The 24469-nt window shown below is 43.3% G+C and overlaps 1 protein-coding gene across 1 annotated transcript in view; it reads right to left on the minus strand.

The window, feature by feature from the left end:
- LOC108928562 (exostosin-1) overlaps positions 1-20814 on the minus strand; it is a 175001-nt gene extending 154187 nt beyond the window's left edge. Inside the window, exons 1-2 of the mRNA XM_018742554.2 lie at positions 19168-20814; positions 17756-18870 (exon numbers count right to left, since the gene is read on the minus strand). Of these exons, the coding sequence (XP_018598070.1) occupies positions 17756-18753 (998 nt within the window). The 5' untranslated portion in view covers positions 18754-18870; positions 19168-20814. The remainder of the gene's footprint in view (positions 1-17755; positions 18871-19167) is intronic.
- Between the last annotated feature and the right edge of the window lie 3655 nt (positions 20815-24469).

The following is a 24469-nucleotide window of genomic DNA, read 5'->3' on the forward strand; positions in this document are numbered from 1 at the left end:
AGTGCTCGGCCGGGTCTGGACGCTTTGTTGACGCTGTCCAATTATGTCAGAATCGATGGCCCGGCCATGGCACTCTGACAGGATGGCCTGCATTCAATCAGGAAGCGGAACAATGTCAGGTTGGACCTATTCATCACCGGCAGCCGGCATCCTGTCGACATTTAAGACACTACTAATAGCATGCAAGATTGCCTTACCTGCTCCTCATGTGCAGTACAAAGCCGGGGTAAATAAATCAATTCAAGGTTGCAGACCTCACCCCTCTGCTGCATGCCTGGACAATACTGCCGACTGGCAGGATATCAGCAAGCTTTTGACTTGCTGTTCATGTTCTGCCTATTTTTATTGGACACTCACTCCTGGGCCCCATAACCACCACCTTTGTTCATACAATGTTTGCTTCTAAATGACTAGCCATCAATGGGGGACACGTTGTACCATAAGTCACTCTTAAATCCGGTGAAAGGGAGTTCTCAAAGTTACGTCATCACCTGGCTTTCACAGTTCTTACAAGGTTCTTGCAGGGAAAGCTTGAGTTGGACATTGAAGACAGAAAGGAGCTTGAACCAATACCAGCAACTTTGACGGTGCAAGTTCAGTGTGGCTTTGCATATGTGCTCCATTCTAGCCCTGCATTAGGTTGAATCTACCCACATGCGTCTGAAACTGAGACACAGACAGGAAGCAAGAGGAATAAAAAGACAGGAAAGGAAGAAGAGACCAAAATGTCTTTTGGGTCAATTTCAAGGACTTTTTTAACTGATACAATCAAAAAATGCATAATCCAGATGCTCAAGGCAGCACAGCGACAGCCCTTTGCCCATTTGGCAGACACACATACGTAGTTAAATTCCTCCGCAGCAACACACTCAAAAAAATACACAGATGCTGAGATCTACTTACTCAGTTGTAAAGAACTCTCAATGTAATGTATTGTGAGTAAACTTTACAAAAACTGGTTGAGCACATGAACTATGTGTTGTTCTTTCTGACAAGCAAAGAGCTCCTGCGAAGATTTTCTGGTTTGGTCATCAGTTTAGCATAAGGACAGCAAAACATACTAAATTTATTCATTTAACAGACGATTTTCTCCAAAGCGATGTACATCTCATAGAAAATACAGTCATTACATTAGGAGAAAGACAGGCATAATTGCAGATGTGTGACTCTTAAGTACAGTTAGTTTGTTTCTTTCACCATATGCCCTGACATTAATCACACAAGTAGCTGCATAAAAATTAACCAGAATATCGCGGATTCCTAATCACCTTCCTAGTAGTTTTTTTTTTTTGTTGGGAGATACATAAAAACATTTACGTTACATTGCAGAAGTGGCTCTGTAAAGGATTGATCCAAGCATGATCGTGAACATTTATACCTTGTATGAACTTAAGAGATGTGGGAAGTGAGTTTGGAAGAGGTGAGTTTTAAGACCCTTTTTAAATGTGGACAGAGATTCAGCAGTTCTGAGTGAGAGGGGGAGGTCGTTCCACCACAACAGAGCCAGAACCGAGAACCTCTGTGCTTTACCTTTCATGCGCGGGACCACCAAGTGGGGAGATGTGGAAGAGCGTAGTAGTGTGGTTGGAGTGTAGTGAATGATCAAGTCTTGTCGATAGCTGGGAGCAGCTCTACTGATGCATTTGTAGATCATAAACAGGGCTCTTAAATCTTAAGGTAACTACAGTTATTTACCCAACCTTGAACCAACCCTGAACCCTTCTGATATCCACCAGTAGCCCACTCTGCCACAAGCGAAAAGTGAAGCTGATCGAAACTTGCTGCGATGTGAGAACAACAATGAGATAAGAGAGAAGGAAGGAATTTAACCCAGGGCCAGAGCTTCATTGATGCTCTCCTACAAATCTGAACCAGCGTTCGCCTGCGTTCCTGACGCCTTCTCTGTTTTCTCAAGACAGCTCTGACTTGTGTTCATCATGGCTCCTGTCACATATCATTGGGACAAATGTTTGGCAGCTACTACCATGCCTCTTGCCAAACCAACACACCTTCAGTTATCTTTAGTCTATGCATTTTATACAGTTGTGATGCTGGTAAGAGTGATGTAGTCTCCAGTGAGTCATGTCTCATGACAAAAGCATGAACTTTATTCTTGAAATTCTTGTTAATTATTTATGACTTAGTTATGACTTACTACCACACACTGAATAGCCAAATGTTTAGATTATACTGGGGCTTTTCATTAATGCTCAGAATTAGAGGCTCCTCAATTTTGTTTCACTACCGAAAGGGGTTTATGTCGATTCATCTATTTCAAATACTGATTTTTCTAACTGTAAATCAAGACACCACTAAATGACAACTTTTCAAGATGATTAGACAGAAACACAAGCCTTACTGCACTAGCTTGAATAAACTATGGCAAAAAACGTACCTATTGATGAAGAAAAGCAGTTAAAAGTGTGATGTAAAAATGACAGAGAAAGTAAATCGTTTAAGTGAGACGTAAAGCCAGTTATCCTTGTGCACAGCCTACTCCTGGCATGGAAAAAATCTGATTTCCTCCCCTGCTGCTGTCACTGATCCCACAATAGCAAGGTCTCCATCGAACAACACAGTGCGCCCCTACGTGGGAATATTATCAGGAAATAAATATTGAATGAATGCATAAATAAATAATTGGGCTCAGCTCTGTGGAAAAGGAAAAAAACACTTGCACTACACCAAACAAGGTGGAGTGAAGGAAAAACAAACACTTCCTGATTAAATTCCACAGTTACATGTGAGAGGGGATGTCTTTGAAATGATTCCTTTCAGGTATCGCGCTGTCATCCGCACCTCATGGAGAACATGCCTTTCATTCTGGGCAAAGTGCAAATTAAAGTTTATTTTGAAGGTTTAGAATGAAGTGCACACTTCAAAGTGTCAGAGAATAAAAAAATTGGAGAGGTTTGCAAGCAAATTTTAGTGTGCAGAACTAAATCAACAGGGATCCAAGGGTATCCCACAAACCTGAGCTCTATCATGTGTGTCACACCTAGATATTTTATTATGCTAAACTAGACTTGTGACAAAAGGGTCAAGCAAGCAATATAAGGAAGGAAACATCCTGGTGCACACATTTCAATATATGGAGGTCAAGGGTACATTTCAGCAGAAATCAAGCTTCAGGAATAGAAAAGTGCCTGCAGGAAAATGGCCCTCTCAAACCTAGAATTCTATAAACAAATATTATTTAGAAAAATGAAAGTTTGAAATTCGACTTGAGCTCTGTTCACAGGTGGTCATCAAGTTAGCATAAAAATGCTAATGGTCTTGAATTGAAAAGAAGACAAATATTTTGCAGAACTTCAGAAAAATAAATGAATAAATAATTAAAAATACATAAATTTCTTTTAAAAAATCCAAAAATTTTTGCAACATTTTGGTACTGTATTTATATCTTTGAGTATGCATGAGTGAATCCTAAGTGAAGGATCTGTGTGTCTCATTTTCAGTACCAAGAGAGAAGGGGGAAGCAGGGAGATCAATTACTTTTCAAAGGACATGCCATTTGGCAAAGACCCCCAAGTCTCAAGTTCAGACTCCAGATTCTTCCCCCCTGGAGAGACCTAAAAGAGATGATTACTTGACAAGAAAGACAGAAAAGCAAAGTCAGAACCCTTAACAAAATGGCCATTGTATGAAGCAAAAGGAGAGAGCCTCTGGGAGAAACCGGGAGCAGGATGGACCAGGTTTGCAGGTTTACAGCCCCTTCAGGCACTTTATCACCGTCTGTCATCCCCCTTTCACACGGAAGAGGAACCCCAAAAGCCACTACTCGTTCAGAACTTCCTGCCAGACACAGACTCAACCGCAGAGTATGTGAAACGTTTATAAGAATCACCTTCCGTCTCTCTTTTGTGCCTTTGAAATCAGTTAAATTGGGAGATGGCGCTCCATAACTGAGACAACGGAGATGCAGGCGAACGCTAAGAGAGATAAGACAGTCTTCGATGTGTGGCTGTTGCTTTTTTTCAGCAATCACTAAATGCGGCTTCCTGATTCTGAGCACAGCTGTGCTGCCTTTTTTGATCGCCTGCTAGCACTAACGTACCGCTGTAACGCACAGCACCGCCTGCTTTGCTGACGTTTGTTAAAAGCAAAATGGAATAAATAAATGAAATGAGGTTTCAGTACGAGACAAGAGGCTCTTAACATTTTCTAGGCCATAGATGCCTTTAAGAATCTGATGAAAGCTAAAGACCCCGTCCTATAAAAATGCCTATAAAAAATTCAGAGAACATATAAGAACCCCTGTGCAAGAAGCTGTTAGCTTTGGAGTTCATAACTGGAGAGAAAACACCACATTTGCAGCATTGTTTGCATTAACAAATGATAAAAGTCACATTATAGCTGAGTTCTAACTGCAAGATATCACACTTTAGATGTTTTTTATCAGAGTAAGTGAAGAAGTAGAGTACAGTCTAGAGTATGTACCATATACTGTATTTATGCTATATACTATATGAAAATGGCTTACACAACTTTAAAAATATGCATATGTCCAAGTACACACACACACACATTTTCAGAACCGCATGTCCCTTACGGGGTCACGGGGAACCGGAGCCTACCCGGTAACACAGGGCGTAAGGCTGGAGGGGGAAGGGGACACACCCAGGACGGGACGCCAGTCCGCCGCAAGGCACCCCAAGCGGGACTTGAACCCCAGACCCACCGGAGAGCAGGACTGCGGTCCAACCCACTGCGCCACCGCACCCCCTATGTCCAAGTATTCAGTAACAATTCTGCTAAACAAGCAGTCAGCTGAAGAGTCAGTCTACTAGGCCACTAAAAAACAGACAAGACTGAGGAATAATACTGTAAATACACTGAAAGTCTCCACATGCTTCATATCTCTTACTTGCTCTATGTTATAAATTACCATACAAGCCTTAATATCATTCTGCAAGAACACACTGTAACAGTGCTATGAACTTTTCCTTCATCTGAAGTAAAGTCACACACATCATACATTATTCATTCTGGGGTACCCTGGAAACGTTGGTTTAATGACAGATTTAACATTAGCATGACCTCAGGCAACCAAAATGAGTCGAAGGCCTGCTTCTGGATTTTCTGCTGTTTATAGCCCAAACACTCCAAATTCTGGGAAAATATGACTCTTTATTCTGAAAAAAAAAAAAAAAAAATCACACAGACAGAATATCAAAGATTAAATCCATTATTAAATCTACTGACAGCTGTTTTTTTCCACAGAGGATGTTTGCTAGCAGAAAACAGTCATTTCCCAGCAAAGATATCTGCTGGAATTAAACATTAGCGTAACAACCTCGGGCCAATGGTAAATTCCACCATAATCTCCAGGCCTCTGTGCGAGAAGTTCCAGTAGGACGCAGGCGGCAGCCCTCACGCCAAGCAGTATGGCTGAAACTGTCTGCTGTCAGGAGATAGAAGGAGCTGTACACCACCGCCAGTTACAACCCATTCGCACCGTTTAATAACAGCGGCAAAAGAGCACTCTGATCGAATGTAGCAATGGGGCTGTAGGGGGGAAAAGGCTACACAACATTTATGTATGATATGACAAGCAGATGTGGCAAGAGATCAAATGACTCACACGGCTACTTATCATCAAGTTCGACAATAAATAAAAACATTTAAAAAATAAAAGCAATGTTTGTAAAGCATATCTCTAGTGTCTAAAAGCACAGAATAAGAATAAAACACCAATACGCTATGAATCAGCAAAGTGTGCAGTTTCAGGTGATCAGTGTTGCAGTCCGCAGTTTAAGCTCCACCCCCCTCTCCTCGATAGACATCGACATCCAGTTAAGGACTTGTGAATGGTAACAAGTTCAGCTGGAGTCACTGAAGTCTAATTAAGATGTTTGTGTTCAGAAATCAAATCACAAAAGCAGTACACAAGTAAAGACAAATTCTTTCAGGGAAGTGCGGTAAACAGCTGTCAGTGCGATAACATTGGTGTTTACACACTACGAGTTACAGCCTTTTAATCGGAACTTTCTGTGACTCATTAAAGAAGACAGGATGACTTAATGAGCAATGAAAGTATGACATTAATGAAGAAAAATGAATCAAATCATCATCTGTCCCAGATTTCTCAGCTCTGTTGGAAAACTTTTTTCTTATGTGGGGTTTGGTTGTTTGCAGTTATTAAAAGTCCACCTGGCAGGATCTTCCCCATTGTAATGTCACCTTTCTTGCTGATGTGGATTGGACTGAACATTCCACTCCATGCGTTCGGTTGTAATTGTCATGGCAAACATGCACATGGATTCAAGCGCTAGCCCTCCTCCTTTAGCACTGAGTATCAGCTTCACTCAGACCTGCCAAAAGCATAAAGTACCTTCTGTCTGAGTACCGTCACAGGCATCGGAGCATTCAATAAACTATAGCGTTGCAACGGGTGTGTGTGGATAGTTGTGGTCCCTCATTTGTACCAGAAAATGTGCAGCCCACAGATACAGGTCGCCTGGGTATAGCCAGGAAGTCAATCAAACTACCATTTTCATCTATGACATCGACATTTTCTCTGGGTTACAGACGTCGCCAAGTGCGAGTGAATCTCAGACATCGATATGCACACGTAATGCCCGTCTGCATCGGGCTACGTCCAAAAGAGCGGCTCCTTCAGTTAGCGCTCCCCTTGAGAGAGCATGTCGCTCCGCTCTTCTTATCATTTACCACCCAAGCTTAGAGCTATATTTGCCCCTGAATATTAACTACAATTGTGATCAATTTTCAGCATGCTTCCATTTCTTGAATGCACCGTGGACGATTGATTGAAGCATGCTCTAATGCCTCAGACTGGAGGCCTCAAATTACAGAGCGCACAGAGCGAGGAAGGGAGGAAAGGAAGGAGGGAGGGAGAAGAGCCATCTGAACTGGAGGCTAGATTACAGATGGGTAGGCCCTGTTTCTGTTTTGCAGTGTAGTAATCTGGACATTATCGCCCACCGAAAGCCTCTATAGTACACCCTTGGCTGCATGGTGAGGGGGATCATACTCGCCACATGAATTTGAATCTTAATAGAATCATTAAACACTGAATAAAAAAGGAACCATGAGAGCACTTGAAATTCTTACTAACTGCCAGCAGGTGGCACTGTGGTTAATGGCATGGGCTAAAAAACAACAGACTCTTGGTTAATTTCTCAGCTGGGGTTGTGTTGTATCTGACAAAGGCATGTCCAGATTTTTAAGTCTGTAAAATGGGCAGAAGTAAGCTGCATAAGTCAGTTAAAAAAAAATGTAATATAGACGGTAGGACTAGATTGAGCAGCAGTGCAAGTTGTCATCAGATCCATTCAGCGAAAGGTCTCAAGCCCCCCTCAGAACCATGATCTGGAGAAAATTCTGAGATCACTTGTCTCTTTACGTTAAGTGGAAATCTGAGTTGCCGGCACTGAGTGCCCGGTGGTCATGTGTCAGTGAAATTCAGGTTCCTTTCAAACATAATACATTTCCATTAAAATGTACACCTGCTATCTGGAATATGTCTGATTTATCTGCTTACAACAGATCCCTGTAAATCTGGTTGTTTATTTATTTCCATATGCCTGTCAACTAATGGGGGGGGGCATAGTGGGTTTGACCAGGTCCTGCTCTCTGGTGGGTCTGGGGTTTGAGTCCCGCTTGGGGTGCCTTGCGATGGACTGCTGTCCTGTCCTGGGTGTGTCCCCTCCCCCTCCGGCCTTATGCCCTGTGTTACCGGGTAGGCTCCGGTTCCCTGCGACCCTGTATGGGACAAGCGGTTCTGAAAATGTGTGTGTGTGTGTGTGTGTGTGTAATAAACCGTAGCCTCACACATATCCTATGCTCAGAACAGAACCATTAGGCTACGCCCACTCCATCACTCTTACAGGCGAATCCAGCTCCCTTTTCTGCCTGCTTTAACAAGCAGTTCGAAGCTCTGGCTCTACGGTGAAGGATTTCTGTCGAATTTGGCCATTTTTGAGCCTATTCTACCTCCGTTGTGATGAACTGCACATCTTCCCCAGATACGAGCGAGGGCTCTCAATGAATCACTCCCTGGTCCGAAGCCTATACCTAGAAGCACAGCACCTGAGGCAGGGTACACCCAGGAGAGGATGCCACACCATCACAGGGCAATCACATATACTTTCACTCACATGCAACATGCAGTTCAGAGTTGCCAATTCACCTGAAACATGCTTTTTTAATGGAAGTTGCCAGAGGAAACCCACCCGAACACAGGCAGGAAATGCAAACTCCACACATGTCACGTCATTATCGCAACTTGGAAAACAAGAACTAGCACTGTTAGCACTGTTTGTAGAAGTTTTGCACATGTGCACTTTATGTAGTCTGTGTAGTCTGTGTCGCTAACTGTGTTGCTTTATGTAGCACCATGGTCCTGGAGGAACGTTGTTTTGTTTCACTGTGTACTGTTGTATATGGTTGAAATGACATTAAAGGCCTTTTTGACTCTTGAGTTGAAAAACATCGAAAGGAGCTGATAGAACTTGAGCCTCCCTCTCCAACCCCAACCTTTTAAGACAAACAAAAGCCTGCATGATAAAGCATCGCAAATGTAAAAAGGAAGAAAATGACCTTGCTCATGGATAAGCAGTCCAATAAAGGACAGTCCCCCTTAGCAGAGAAAGTCCACTTCCGGAGGTCAGGAGTGACATTTCACAGCTGTGTGCCAGAGAGAGGGGACATTCCGCTCCGAGGTCTCCGCCGCTCATTCACATGAATGCCCGTCACTAGTGCTGTCATGACACGGAGACCCTGAAGTGATCGATGCATCGCCTGACAAAAAGAAGAACGAAACTCCAAGGAAAGGGGATGATATTCTGTTTTTGCTGTCAGGTCAGGTGCTCAGCGCATCAGTACATCAGCCTAGGATTTCATCTGTGTCAGTAAGTTGTGAGCTCCATCTCCAGCTGATAAAAATATGTGTGTGAAGGTCACTGGGAATGCGACAGTCATCTCAAAGCCACCTTTTGCACTAAACAACTTTGGCTGCGCATATTTATTATGGTGGCATCAAATGAACAAAAAGACGCAGCATGCCGAGTGCACAGATCAATGGGCCTTGTCTCTTCCTCCGTATACTTTCAGAAAATCATCACAGAGGGAATGTTTCTCTTCACAATTAGCCTACAAGCTGTGACTATGAAAACAACTAACTGTTTTGCTGTTACAAAAAAAAAACTGCAAGGCAGCACAGTGGTGTGGCAAGTAACAGTGGTACCTCACAGCACCTGGGTTATGGGTGTAGCAGATAGCTTTGAATTCCGCTGAGGCTGTGTTTAGTTTGCATGTCCTCCCTGTGTACGTCTTAGTTCCCGAGGTAATTAACTTCCTCCCAGAGTCCAAAGACATTAATTTCAGGGTAACTGGTGATTCTATGAGTGTATGAGTGCACCAAGTTGTACTCTGCGTTGAGTCCTCTGCATCCAGGATGGGATGGATACCACTGCGGCTCCTTGGGTAAAAAAAGTCAAAACAAAACTGAAGCCACAACAAGTACAATATGAGCCTTTTACAAGAATGTACCTAGGATGCAGTTGCTGAAAAGGAACTCTACAACACAACACTAGGCAAACTGTAAACTTCCAAACAAGATAAAAAAACAAAAGACAATGACCATCTGTAGGACTCCTTAAAGGCTGTCATGAATGATGCATTGTATTACATTGACAAAAACAGCAATGAATCCATTTTTTAAAAAAGAGTTTTTGCGGCTCATCACTTTGTAAGTACAGCGGTTTCAGCAATGCCAGGCATCACTATTTATAGGCTGTGAAAAGTAGAGTCCCAGCCAAGAACAGAAGTTTTACATTTTTATGGTTTTGGTTTAAAACTAAGGCTTTTCTTTTAATCAAGTGAAAAAATTCAGGGCCAAAGAGTTCTGAAATAATGAAAAATTATACTGGTTATAGTGATACAAGCCTGTGTTCAAGTTATAACCAGAATAGCCATCCACAGACCTCAAGACCGAGTGATTTTAGAGGGAGAACATTTATTAGATCCTGATTTACACTTCATCAGTCAAAATTAAGAGTTGGTGATAAAAAATCAGCACATGATGTGGCTCTCCTTGAAAAGGCATCGCTGTCATTTTATTATACTCTTTATTTCTCATTTTCACCAGTTACACTAATTTTATTTTGTGGTTTGATAATCTTGTGGTGGTCTGGCATCCTGCCAAGGGTGTACCCCCACGCAGCCTGGCACCCAGTGGCTCCAGATCATTGCAACAGTGCTCAGGATATGTGGTTATTGAAATTGGATGGATGAATGGACTGATGGACTGATGGATGGATGGATGGATGGATGGATGGATGGATGGTTTTATGACAATATGCCTGAATTTTCCCATTCTAATTTAGTTTAACTATGAATGCAACCGCTAGTAATACTTTTACTTTGATACAAGAACAGAAATATAATTTCATATGCTCTGTGCTGTTGAAAACTAACAGCAAAAGGCTGTCATGTTGTGTTCCTCTGGCAATGTCAGATTGGTTAAATAAATTTGAATCAACATGGAGAAAGGTGCCTAGTTTTACTCCTCAAAGTGTCATTCTCCATAAGCTGAAACACTCTACAGATGATTGACCCAGCAGCCACTGTTAGGGACCTTAGCATCCCAGGACACTTTTACAACACTCTCCCCAGCTACCAGGTGGTTATCCCAAGTTACCCAATACCCAGCTACTATGCGACCACCCCTCTCTCAAACACTGGACATCTCAAACAACTGAGCTATAAACTTGAATCACCAGCTGCAATGCATGCTTCGAGTTTTAATTTCTTTCATTTTATTTTTCATACCTTTGTTTAAAGCACTTGCATTGTTAGGTTTGTACATTAAGCCACTTGCAGATTTACCACTTATACAGACTGGTAACTGTTACTGTATCTACTCTTGTTAAGTGCCTTGATCAAGGAGATTACAGTGGGAACAAGGATTTGAACCTAGATCCATCAAATGAAAGGCAAATGCTCTAAGCTCTATGCAACCCTCTGCTTCTTTCACGACCAGTCAATGTCTTGGGCATTTGCCCTTTCACCCTACCCTGCTTGAGTGTGGTCAAATAAAGGTGTTTTGTAGTTCTGTGGTCCTTGGCCTGAATTCCTGAAACTGAGCATGCGGAGACTCAAATCAGATAGCAGTAATACAAACCATTAAAAGGATAAGAATGTGAAGGATTTGATCTTATCTGTCAAGACAAAAATTAATATGCAAAGGGTTCAGGAGAGGCAAGTTTTTTTTGGGTAAAAATCCAGGTCTGTATTGATCAGTTATGAAAATTAGCCCAGTTCACAGAATAAGTTGGATGAAGGAGTGCCTTGAATATGTTTCTTTACTGGTGATGATGTCCTGGTAGCAAGGGACTCCTCTGCGCACACCGAAGGAAAACAGACCAGCATCAATACAAGTGGTAGTGCCAGACTGTGATGTCTACTGCAAACCAGAAGCGCTCTCTTTCAGATGTCTGGAATTGTACATAAAAGTACCTTTTTATTGCCACAATTTTACATGACATAAAAAGTACATTATAGAGCATATTTTAATGGTAGTAATGTAATTTATGTGTGCATGCTAGAAGTGGTTTCATGAAAATAAGGAAAAATGAAAAAAGAAAACCCTTCAGAGTAGACATCTTTTACCCAAGGGATGGCCAACACCAGAAGCAGGACGGTTCGTTTACACTTTAATCAATAACTTCATCAGCATGTGACTCACAGGACACAGTTGCTTTTACAGAAAAGCTATGTCAACAAGATACAAGAAAGGTGCCAAACTACGGCCGAGCCTCCTCTTTGGCATCTGTCAACCTCCCACCCCTCAGCAACCCCCACTGTGATAGAAGCCAGGCAGGCCCTGAAGACCTCTGATCATGTCCCTTTTCGGTCCCCTCTTCACTCTCCCATGTGACCCAGAGAAGGATGAAAAATGTCAGGCACTTGTGAGTCAGCGCAACCGAGATAGGAATACTTTATAAGGCAAACTGGGCAAAAATCATCAAGAGCGATGCATATTTGCTATTGTTTCCCTCACAATTCTGTTTTAATGTTATGATGCATTCAACCATGTGTTATTCTGGAATTTTCTCTGGGATCTGAGACATTTCATTAGATCCAGACTAAGGCATCTCCATGTCTGTCTGAGATGTTTTTTCGTGAGCAATTCCTCATTAATAATCCCTCAGGCGGCGCGTTAAAAATGCCGACAACTATCATACTAAATCAGCTCAATCTCTACAATTACTTGTTTTTACATATGCTGTAACTGGCAACACTTCTACTGCAGGCCGATACCTGTGTTCAACTTTGCAACAAAGAAAGAAACTATTTAACTGCTTTTTGCCAGTTTGATTCTTGTAAAGCTATCATTTTCCTGTCAAAAACACCATCAGCAGATGTAATGTTATATTGTGTTCAAAGATACCAAAATGTGTTTTTGTCATCCACTGGGGAAATTTGGGGGCAAGGAGCTCCAATGTATATGATATATAAAAGAGACATCTTTTTCTGAATGGACTGACATTTTGTCAGACTAATTTTATATGTACGTATACTTGTGTCCGCACTGGGCCTTCATGTTGACTACTATTGTTTTAACTTGCCTTATACATCGCTGTACATTCGTCTTCTCACCCATGTACAACATTGTCAGCCAACTCTGACTTTGGAAGCCATAAACCTTTATCACTCCGCAATTACTTTGTGCAGAAAAACAGCAATTTAGTCAGGCAGTAGCAACCCTTGAAGGACAAGATGTTCCTTCCTCTAAAAAGTCTACATAAATTATAAATACAGGGTTTTAAATGCCTGTGAGTGAAGGTGAAGAATCAGTTCTCTGCAGTCTTATCTCCTCTATCGCTGGTTAAAAAAAAGCAGAATATAATTCCCACAACTCCTCCTTTATTCAGACTACATAGAAGGCACACAAGAAGGTTCCAGGACAGTGTAGGAACCCCATAATTTTGAAATGTGCCCTTTGTTAGTTAAAAGAAAATGTGGTTTGTTGAGTTTGTGTTCCAGGGACACTTTCTCAAGATTTATTTATTCCCTAGCGTTCGTTCCTTACCAACATGCTATCACCAGCACATCACACTGCTATCAAGTCTTCAGCTTGTTGTCACAATTAATAGACAACTTAATAACTGTCATATAGTGCTAAACAAATTAAGGTGGAAATCATAGGACTTTTTTTCTTCCTACAATAGAAGCACTTACCATAAGACATTCTTCAGAAGTGCTCTCAGTTGAACACATTTTTGAAAGAATTCATTAATTTCTAACCTTACTGGCATTATTCATTTGCGAAAACAACTGGAAAAGATGTTACAATTGCTGGACAAAACTATACAATGTAAGCATCCCACTCCTCTTCCTCACCTCCCCAGCAGCTTTTCAGTAATGCATCTATTTCAGGAGCCACCCAGAGACTAAACACATATGGAGGTCTATAATGTCAAGGCTCCACTTCAGTTATGACTTTATCATACCGTGAATTTTATTCAGTGTAAACAGAGCTCGAGTACTTGGCAGACATCTTTACACTGGGTGACTATTAATACGTGAATTTCCCTTTTGCACTTTTATACACCTGAACATTCAGAACGAACAACACAGCAGGAATCTCAAAAGGTACAAGCGCTTTTCCTTGTCTATAATTTGACATTGATGCCCAACCTGAACTTATTTTCTGGAATGTCTTTTTTTCTGGTTTCTGGCATCAACCTCAGCCAAATTCCAGCTCATTTCAGTTTTGATGGAGTCATCAGGCTACTGTGAACTGACCCCAGACATATCAGCCAGTGATTCATCTAACTTAGCTGCCGAAAGTATCTGGATGACGTGGGTAGCAAAGCTGGAGAGCACATCTCAACACGTCTGACCTCTTAGGCTTTCTTGGAGAAGCTGCCATGGAGGATGTATGCAAAAGAAAACACACACAATGGCAGAAACCACTTGCCCCAGGTCGGGTCACGGCAAACTGGAGCCTAACCCGGCAACACAGGGCGCAAGGCTGGAGGGGGAGAGGACACATCCAGGACGGCACGCCAGTCCGTCGAAAGGCACCCCAAGTAGGACTCGAACCCCAGACCCACCAGAGAGCAGCACCCGGCTAAGCCCGCTGCGTCACCGCATCCCCAGCAAAAGGAAATGAAACAGCAGAAACGAAACAGCAAAAAACCAACAAACAACAAAGTCACCTCCTCCTTAGACTTGTGTTCCCTTCTTCTTCTTTGGTTTCACATCCCCTAAAACCTGTTAAAAACAGTACCTAATGTACATCGCAAACCTGATGTGTCGAGCATATAAGGTGTGTAAGAATAGTTTCACAATTTGGCACTGCTTTGCCTCACTGTCATGTGGTTTCAGATGAGGAGCACAAATTGCTCTCCCTGCTACACTAGCACATAGCTGTACAATGAATATTCCCTTTTGTAGAAATTTGTTAAATCCCATTTCTTTACAACTAATGACAACCATGGTCATTCTTGGCTGAAAGAAGAACAAAAACTGCCAAGTCTGCATGCTGCATGAGTAAATCCTTAAACTCCTACATTTTTAATCATGTGATTTCTGGAGAAAACTGAATTTAGAGTTTTAAATATTTACTTTTGGAATTAATGACCTATTCCACGCAAATATTCAACTAAACAAGAATCAAAACCAACATCTATCATTACTGCAAAGGCTGCCTAGGCAAGTAGAAAATCCTTTTCACAGTTCAATGTTCAGGTCTTTAGCTTTCATATAATAATGCCAATATTTTTTTTTAAATAAGCAGCCACAGCGTCTCTAAAAATGATTGAAGATGATAATTTTGCAAGTGAAGTAGCATCCAGCGCAAACAAAGACTGCGATCACAGCTTGTTCTGCTTCTGTCTTGATATTTTAATTGCCTGGCCTTTGGTCTGAAAGCCTGTTAGTGACCAGATACTTACTCTTGTATGTATATGTTGGTTAATGAACAGACTAATTTTAGCAAATATACTAGCAAAATGCAAACAGCCTTTTCCTTGCAATTATATGTCAAAAATGGTAATTCAGCAGAATTTAAAGGTAACAAATAATACCACAAACACTTTTCTGTCATTTTCAGTAAAAAAATATATTCAGTGCACAACATATAGTAAGAGCACAAAATTTGAAGGAAATACAAAAAGTTGTTTCACTGTTCTTCAGATGCTCCATCTGTCAGTGCACGAGAAGCATATATGGAATCTACATCCTGTTTACCTCAGATCTCAGTTTAAAACAAAACCCGTCCTTTCCCATGTTTTCAGATACTGCATGACTTTAAAAAACATTGTTGTGCAATAGTTAATTCAAACAAGATAATTTTCATTTGCCTTAATAAAGCATACATGACCAGAAAAGTATTTGTAATTTTGTGCATATTTTATAAGTTATAATATGAAATGTTTTGTCATATTAGGAGGCACAACCACCATGCATCAAATCTATATAACGATAAGGTTTTTGCATTATGAGCAAAGCACAGTAAATGCTTAATACAGCCATTAAGTCATGCCTTTGTAGTCCTTACATCAGCTAAATATATACATTTTTAATGGAGCACCACTTAATATATAATGCATCCAGAGTGGGCTGTCAATTACATTATATTTTACATTATTTAGCTGTTTGGGAGACACTTTCATCCAAGGCAGCTATTATAACTTAAAATGTATCTATTTACACAACAGGATACTTTACATAGAAATATGTGTGTCTTAAACAACTGGATACCTTCCTGTACATGTTAACAAAGACAGTTGGAACAAAAAACAAAAAACAATATTTAAACATTTAAAACGGTTGTCATTGTCGACTTTTAACATGCCATCCACAGGCAGTGAAGGAAAATCACACAAGTCCTTAGACAATTTTCTACTAAAACACATCACACAATTTATAAAGCAGTCCAGCCCTTTGATATAGCAGCTGTTACAGCTTTCTGTAGGGTAACAAGTTAATATTCAGTAAAAGACAATGTAAAACTGAGTGCCCAAGGTTCCTGTACAGCTCTTGCACCATCCAAAACACTGAGGACTTAACTGGGTCCTTCAAGATATGTTTGCCTGCTGCTGCTCTTCGGATCAATGTACCAAGCAGCCGTATATTGGAAATGGCCAGACCTGGCAGCAGTCGATGATTCATCCAGTGATGGCCAATAATCAATGGGTCTTTGTCTGGTGTCGAGAGCTGGGAGGGACATGTTCAATGTACAAGCTAATTAAAGCGCAGCGCAGCCCTTACTTTGCCAAGAAGGAGTGTCCAGCCGTTACCTCACTGTCATCAATGTGCATAGCCAGGAGGAGTACTCATTTAGTGCTTATTGATGCATCTTGCCAGAATGCTCCTCATTTCCTCCAGTTAAATAAACAAAATATCTCATGAAAGCATCACACTGCATTCCAAAATATGACCATTAATGACTTCCACATGAACCAGAGAGTGAAACAATTGTCTCGCTTAAATTTTTACATTGATTAATTTCAAAAAAAGACATAAAAACTTTTAATGTCAGACCACACCACGTGCTTTTCGCAGAAACAGCGGACAAAAAAGGCCGCTTTAGTGGAATAAAATCACGGCAAATTGTTCCAATCTAGTGCATTGAAATTGTTCCAGTCTATTTAACAGAGATGACAATGCTGAATTTCCTTAAACTCTACTTGTTTCCGGCTCCATAGATTGCAGCTTCCGTGGCTGTCCAGCTGAGACTGTCACAATGACAGTGTGCTCTGACAGGGCATCACTTCCCAAGTCACTGTTTTCAACCATCTGTAAAAGACCTACACTGAAAACAATGGCTACCAGGAGGCAGGTTGGAAAACTGAAACTGGGCATTTGAAGAAACATTTGCATACACACAACAGAGCCGAAGTGCGGGACACAAAATACTAAATCAGGTACAATCCTTCCTTGTGATTTGGGAATGAATGCAGTACACTCAAAAATTCAGTTGACTATGTGAGCCTGACCTCAAAGTCTCATATCTCACAGCATGTTCTCTGTACCTGCAAAGAACACCTTTCCCGATCAATGCAAGAAAATATCCTCCGGTTTCAACCAACTGTAATTAATGAGGTACCATATTGATTACACAAATGAACTGATAAAAAACAAGAAAGCACCATGCCTAAATCCATGTCAAAGCATTGGTTTCAGTGCACAAATATTAACCACCCGATGACTTTCAGATTGATTAGGAGTCGTACAAAGACAACCATGTGTCCGTGAACCTCAAATGAGGAAAAGTGAGTTCTCCACGTTCAAGATATCAGCTTGTGTGAGCCGCCTCAGCTTTTTAGCGACAACGTTCAGAACACACATCTCCTGAGCATTACAGCACACCTCTATGCGCCTTCTGAACAAAGGAACACGATGGGACTTTGTAGCGGTATTCCCATGACAATGCTTTCCGTTTCCCCAACACACACGCACCAGTGGAAACCAAATTTTACTGAAAGTAAGCAGAAGCTTTTGCGAAAATGCTGTTAATACATAAGCCCTAGAAACAAAGTCAATGGTTGTGAAAATTGCCTTTTGTTTTGAAAATCGTACGTAAACCTCAAGAAATGATACATTATAATATATATAGAAAAAAAGGAAATCAGACCTGCAACATGATTATTTTTGTTCTATACTCACTACTGAATCTGTATGCCACAACCTGTTATAAAAAAACGGAAATGTAGAACTACTTTGGCTAGATGACCAAAGTGATAAATCAGCCAGCAAAATGAGAAACCATAAGTCTTACTTTGAGTATTCTTCATTGTCCTTGTCACACCTTCCATCTTTATGCTTTTCCCAGTCCTTCCCATGCTTGCAGGTGGTAAGTAAAATGATATCTTCCCCATTGTGAACATGATATAAAGCATTTCTTGTTTCTGAACCAATACCAGTCAGGTATCGCTTGCCTTTGAACACCAGCAGGTATTTCCGTGAGGGGGGAACATTGTTGAGTGTCAAATAACCCCTATCACCTCCTTTCTGGGGGTGATCTTTTGAAAACAAAGGAATGGACACATCAAAGTTAGGCCGGAAATTGTCCACGTCAATGCTGGCTTTGGCTAAGATAGCTTGCCCAATATCAAAGCCCAGCTCCTCCGTGTAATCTGGCCAAGTGCCTGAGTAGAGGTTGAAAATAAGATGGTTCCTCCCATCGTTCCACAATGGGAGGCTTTGGATTTTGGCGTTGACGTTGTGGACATACTGGCTGGAGAGCTGATCCCTGTCCAATGTGTCGGTGCTCAGGACAAACAGGCAGGCTTCGCTGGGGTCTGTTGTGTAGAAGCGTGACTCCTCAATGGCAGTCAGGATCTTCTGGTAGCTCTCGGAGACCCTCTCACTCTTGGGCAAGGGGTAGACATAGACCTTGAAGGCGTTCCGGCAGAGGCTGAAGTCAAAGCATGTGTCCATGCGGCACCTCCGGCTCTTGTAGATGTGGTTGCGGATCTCGCGCCTCTCCCGGGGTGACAGGTGAGCACGGTGGCGGGGCAGAGGGCCTTCTTCATCCACACCACCTCCATCCAGGTAGGTTCCCAGAGGGTGGGTCCACTCCGGCCAGCGTGGCCTCACGACGCTCTGGCTCCGTGACACTTTGTCAAGGTGATGATGCAGGCGTAATTGGTGCTGGTGTTGGAAATGGTGGTACTGGTCGTGCTGGAACTCCCCGATCTGCAGACCCCACAGGTAGGCGAGCAGAAGAAGACAAGCCCCAAGAGACACAAGCAGGTACCTCTTCTTGGCCTGCATGTGGGCAGCGGGGACTAATGATGATGGGTGGAGAGGCAGGAGAAGCAGGTGGGCTGAGGAGGGGTCCACTGTCAACCCGTATGGTCAGCTCTCATCCTAAACATAGCATGCTGGTAGCTGTCGCAGAGAACACAAAACACAGTGAAAAGACTTGCCTGGCCACACTGGCATTAGACCCGACGAAAACACCATATGGTACAGGATCTGGATGGTTCAATACTGCTAGAGAAATATGTCTCACACTGTTCAATACTGAGATCTTAGTTTCAAGGAAGTTTTGTGCATTCAATTAAATGGCAGTGGTTTCTAATAAAAGTCTGATAATAATAATAATAATAATGACGAGGCATCAAGCCTGGAATGGGAATAAAACCTTCAGTGGAACTGTTTTGTAGCCAAAGCGGCCCCTCCTACCTGTCCGTAGGAGAAACACTTCACTTGTGGTGGGTTTCCCGCCTTCAGCACGAGGCTCTGTGGCGATTCGTCCCCGCGCCACCGGTTAAACACCCCGATTTTTTTGGTCCGGCTGAACAGCTTTTGGTCCTTTTAAACGAATGTTCGCTTCATGATATCATTTTTATAGATGATACCTAGCAAGAAAAGAACGAGACGCAGGGAAAACAGGCAACTTCTACTTAAAGTTTAGTGTCATCATGCTGTCAGCGCAACAGTTTGACAGTAGAAAAGGTAGTAAAAGATGCTTTGTTCTTCATGTCAAGTCAACACGCACTCCGAGGGCGGACACCTAAGCGTCGCGTACAATTTTTTTGTCCGTTTTTATGAAAAGGAAATCCGAGTCAGTCGATATCCAGAACGACCTGGTGTCGTTTTTCCGCCAGAGGACGCAGCCACAGAGAGGACCGCGTGCCCCCGCGCGCGCCGTCGACGGGCGCGAGCGACACACACTCGCGAGCTCGTCAGGTCCAGCTCGCCGTGGGATTCCCGCTCAGGCAGACCGTAGAAACAAGTCCACGCGCGGCCATGACCGCGAAGTCCACGGCTGTCCTCTGTCCACGTGGGTTCGGACTACGGTCAAAAAGTTCAGAACGATCTTTTTCTTTAGTTATCACATGTCGTGATTAATGTATTTTCTTTTATTCTTACGTCCAAGTCCCCCAGGCTAATAGAGCAGCTCAGGCAGTTTCCACAGACACAGACAGAGCTCTCACATCCGACCTGTCACAGCAGACAGTCCACTCTTCACCGTCCACCAAGTCCTTTAAAGCGCTCCACTGCACAGGAGTGCGGCTTCAATCTCTGCGTACCACCACCTTTACTCCAGTTCATGGTGTTTTACTGCGTCTTCCTGTCATCCGCGGCTCTGCCGTCGCCCTCATCCCGTAGCCGCGCGCGCAACGCGCTCCATCGCGTCACGCACGAGGACACACTGTGCACGCCTCGCAGGACCGTCCACGGTGCGGGACGGAACGCTGCCCGCGAACCGCGCACACGCCGTTCAGCGAATCAGCAGGTCTCCCTTCGCGTTGCACACGTCGCGGAAATACTGGAAAGCAGTCGCGCGGACTGGCGACGTTCTACAACTGCGCCGCTCCATCGTCGCTCCCACGTACGGAGCACGTGCTGGCAGGACCACGACCAGGAGCGGTGCGGTGCGGTGCGGTGCGTGCGGTGCGGACTCTGCGGTTCACGTGAATCTCCTCATCATGATCATGTTGAAAGTTGACGGCGCCGATGTCACCTGCTCGGGTCGGGACGACTTCTGCTGGACAAGAAGATTGAACAAGAAGGCAACCGGACGAAATGTGTCTTCCCAGTCCCGCCACGCGTCGCCGTGACGCGATGGAATGATTGAAAATTCCTCAAAAGATCCGACGACTCTGATACGCCGGACCCATGATGATCCTGTTCTCGCGCCGCCGCTCTCACCGCGTTCGCCGATCGCCCAGGGGACTTTTGCACTTCCAGCCAGCCGACGAGCAGCGTCCTCCGGCTCCCTGGGCTCCTCCTCCTCCCGCTGCTCGCCCGCGACGCGCGTGCCCGGCTCGCGGGAGCCCGGCGTCAGTACAAAGGTGGAAAACCGTGCGGACCCGATTGCGCTCGCGAGGGGGAAAAGTTTGTGGTACGCAGAGTGACGTGGACTACGGTACCCCCCACCCCCGACACATACACACACACACACACACTCCCTCCTTCCTAAGAGCGTTAACGGTTTGGAGCGCGAGGGCGGGCGCGGTGCCGCGCGCGCCGCTCGTCTGACGGGCTTTTTGACATCGGATCGGTTCCAACAACCTGTGCGCGCGGAGAAGAGGGAGCGCGCGCGGAAAACCGCTCCGAGCCGAATCTGTGACGCGCGTTAGCGCCTCGGTTGGTAGCCCCGTTCGGTATGAATCGCTCCTTTTTGTCTCATTCACATTCCATCTGAACGCGTTGCAGTTATTAACGTTTCTTTTTAAAGGATATGAGGCTCAGGATTATTACGGGCAGAAGCGCAGGAAAAACATTAACGCGTGTGACATGTGTCATTAAAATGAGTACAATTAGAGCTATTTAATGTGATCGTAACATCGGAGCACAAAGAAGAAGGAGAAAATGAAATGATATGGTAATTTTTACCGCAAGTAAATATACTATACACCTGTATTTACACGGAGAAAAGTAAAGTTTCATTTTACTATGGAAAATCTTCAAAGAAGGGTGTGTGTGTGTCTTCAGTATCGCTCAGGTGCAGCACTCTACTCAGAAACAATGTTTCAAACATACTACATAGTGTCATCATTTTTCCCCGAAATTATTAGAAAAATAATGCACACACACAACAACACACACACACACACACACACATATAATTTGAAGTTCTTCCCATCACCAGCATGGTATGGTGTTTAAGCAGCGTCTTAATGCATTGTGCATATGTAGAAAAAATGCAATACAGTTCTGGTGTTTCTGTTAGAGGGACTGTCTGGTCTGGACCCCATAAACCCTCTGGAGCCTCGAGCTCAACGGGATTTGTGGCACCGGACTGCAAGCAGTCTGTGTTTCAAGTCATCAAAGGGGCTTCTTTACACCAGAGAGGTGTGTGTCAGGTGCGTTGGGTGTGTGTCGAGTTCAGTTCCTCAACACTTACGGCTTCTGTCTGAGTGGAAGACAACAGCAGATATGAGTCACTTTTTCAAGATGAGATATTTATGGTTACTGTGTTTTGCTTTGCTTGGAAATAAACTAACTAATGTCATTAAAGCAACACTTTAAAAAGCGATCAATGAATCTTTTGACAGATGCTTTTAAAAAACAGACCGCATTGATATGTTTGTAACGACAGGCTTCCCGAGCACTGGAACAGCGTATGAGACTCAACACCCTGGAGGAGATGTTTCCGGTGGTATCGACCTCTCCTTGAGGACCTTAGATCATCCATGCGACGTCAAGGCCTCTCTGAGCTGCTGAGATGCGATGAGCTGGACACATCGCCCTGCAACAGGACCACTGCTTCTCAGTGTCTGTGTTGGTTATTTTCCTTTTATTTTCATGTTTCTGCAATTTGTGATATTGAATAATTGCTTATTCATCATTATTACAGTGCAGAACATGTTTTCACATCAGCTCCTCAGCTGGTCAGCTACAAGTTGATCATGGAGTGATAGATGACGCCATCTGGTGGTCAGTGATATATCACGTCATAGGGACCATTGAACGTGGTGGTGGGGGTGGGGGAGGGGGGCGTCCTTTATGATTCTGGCTCTGTTTTCCACATTAGCAAGTGCCTCCTATGAAATGTGTACAGCAAGAGTCAATATCCTTATTCAGCACCGCTTCTACTCCTGAAGGCTGAAATCCCATCAGGCTCTTTTGGAGAATAACCTATTTTACCAAGCAGTGTTATAAACCACACACAACTCATGTAATCGCATGGGCCGGGTCATGTTGGCTTTACATAATGAATTTACAGTTATTCATTTAGCAGATTGCATTTTTTCAAAGTGACATTGAAAGCTGAGTGAAAAAGTCTGTAGTGTAGTGATTAGCGCTTTTGCCTTTGGACCTAAAAGTTGATGGTTTGATTCCTACCTCCTGCTGGAATACCCTTAAACAAATTAATTACCCTGAAGTGCTCCAGTAAAAAAAAAAGTTACCCAGCTCTATAAATGGGTCAATAAACATAGTTAGTTAGCTTAACACTGTAAGTAGCTTTGGAGAGAAGTGTCAACTAAATGAATGCATATGAAAGAAAAAAGCTTTTCAGACACATAATTATCAGAGAGCGGCTTGTTTGTCTGATACCACTGTTTTGCAGGTACACGTTATGTGTAGATTGCCGTTTACTGTGCTGCAGACGCTTTTCTGTCCAACTCAGAAGAGACAAAAGGATGTTTTACAACAGCAGAATGGTTTTAGATGTTGACGCACAGTCGGTTTGTCCAATGGTTGTTTTTGCCGGCGGGCAGTAGCTGTGCGCACAATTGATAGGGAAAATCATGAGGGGTGTGAAATCACTGGTGCTCGAACCCCCGCAGGTTTATTTTTCTCAGTTTCTTCTCGGAGGGGGGCAGAGGTGTAGTGGTGCAATGGGCTTGACTGGGTACTGCTCTCTTTCAGAAAATGCGTGTGTGTGAGTTTCTTCTGAGTTGGGGGTGTTTTGTTTTCCTCTCCACAACTGCAGGCTGGTTTACTCTGTAGTTAGCGATATGTTTTAACTTTAACGATAGATCATCGACAGTCACTTTGTTCAGCGCTCTGTGTGCCAGCGCACAGTAACCTAATAGAAGAACAATAACAAACTGAAATGTTTATGATTGTTAGGAATAAACGTGACAGGTTTAATTACAGTGTTGCTGTACGTTCTGCACACCTAGTTCGTGGGGAAGCACGTTGGCTCCCAGCTGTTCCCCGACCTGTCGCATGCCTCTGTGGAACAGCTCCAATGACATACAGTACAGAGCTCCATAGTGAAGATGAATTTAATATCTCTTTGTGGCTCACAGTTTGTTCTCCATGCGTAAATCATCAATAACTTCTCTGAGTCCTGGGTTGTGGTGGCCAAGAGACCATCTCAAGAGCATAGGGTGCACACACACACTATGGACAAGTTGGAGTCACCGGTTCACTTGAAACGCAAATCTTTACACTGTGGGAGGAAACTGGTGCACGTGGAGGAAACCATGTGAGCATGTGGAGCACCTGCCAACTCCACACAGACTGAGCTGGCTGGAACTCACATCCAAACCCATAGCCCAGAAACCCTGCAGCTCCAGTGCTACCCGCTGCACCGCTGTGCCACTCTGAATCCGTTTCTCTGGCAGCATAAATACCCAGCTTCCTGCCTAAACAGCCTTGGAGTCTCGTTCCAGACAAAAAAAGGTTTTTCATTACGAACTCAATTTATATATAGACATTTTTAGGTTTGTTTCACCGTGTCAGCATTTTGGACTCCTAATGAACAAGATGTTCTTTTCTACCCCTACAGTTTAATTTGCTGTAGTCCAGGTGAACTCCCACCACCGCACTTAATTAATAACACGTTTCCAGCAGCGGTGATGTCGCAAAACTCGCCGAAGCATTGCAAGAATTCAACTAAGTGATATAACCCTATAAGTCAACCGGTTGCGGTCTGTTTGAAACCATCTGGCCTGTCATTACAGAGCAAATTCCTGGGGAGGGTAACCAATATCACGTTCAGGCACAGCCCGGAGAAATGCCGAACGAGGACTAATAAGGAGAAAAACCAAAGTTGGGATAAAATGCAGCAGCTGCTTAAAAA

Source organism: Scleropages formosus, chromosome 1 (assembly GCF_900964775.1).
Source record: "Scleropages formosus chromosome 1, fSclFor1.1, whole genome shotgun sequence".
Lineage (NCBI taxonomy): Eukaryota > Metazoa > Chordata > Actinopteri > Osteoglossiformes > Osteoglossidae > Scleropages > Scleropages formosus.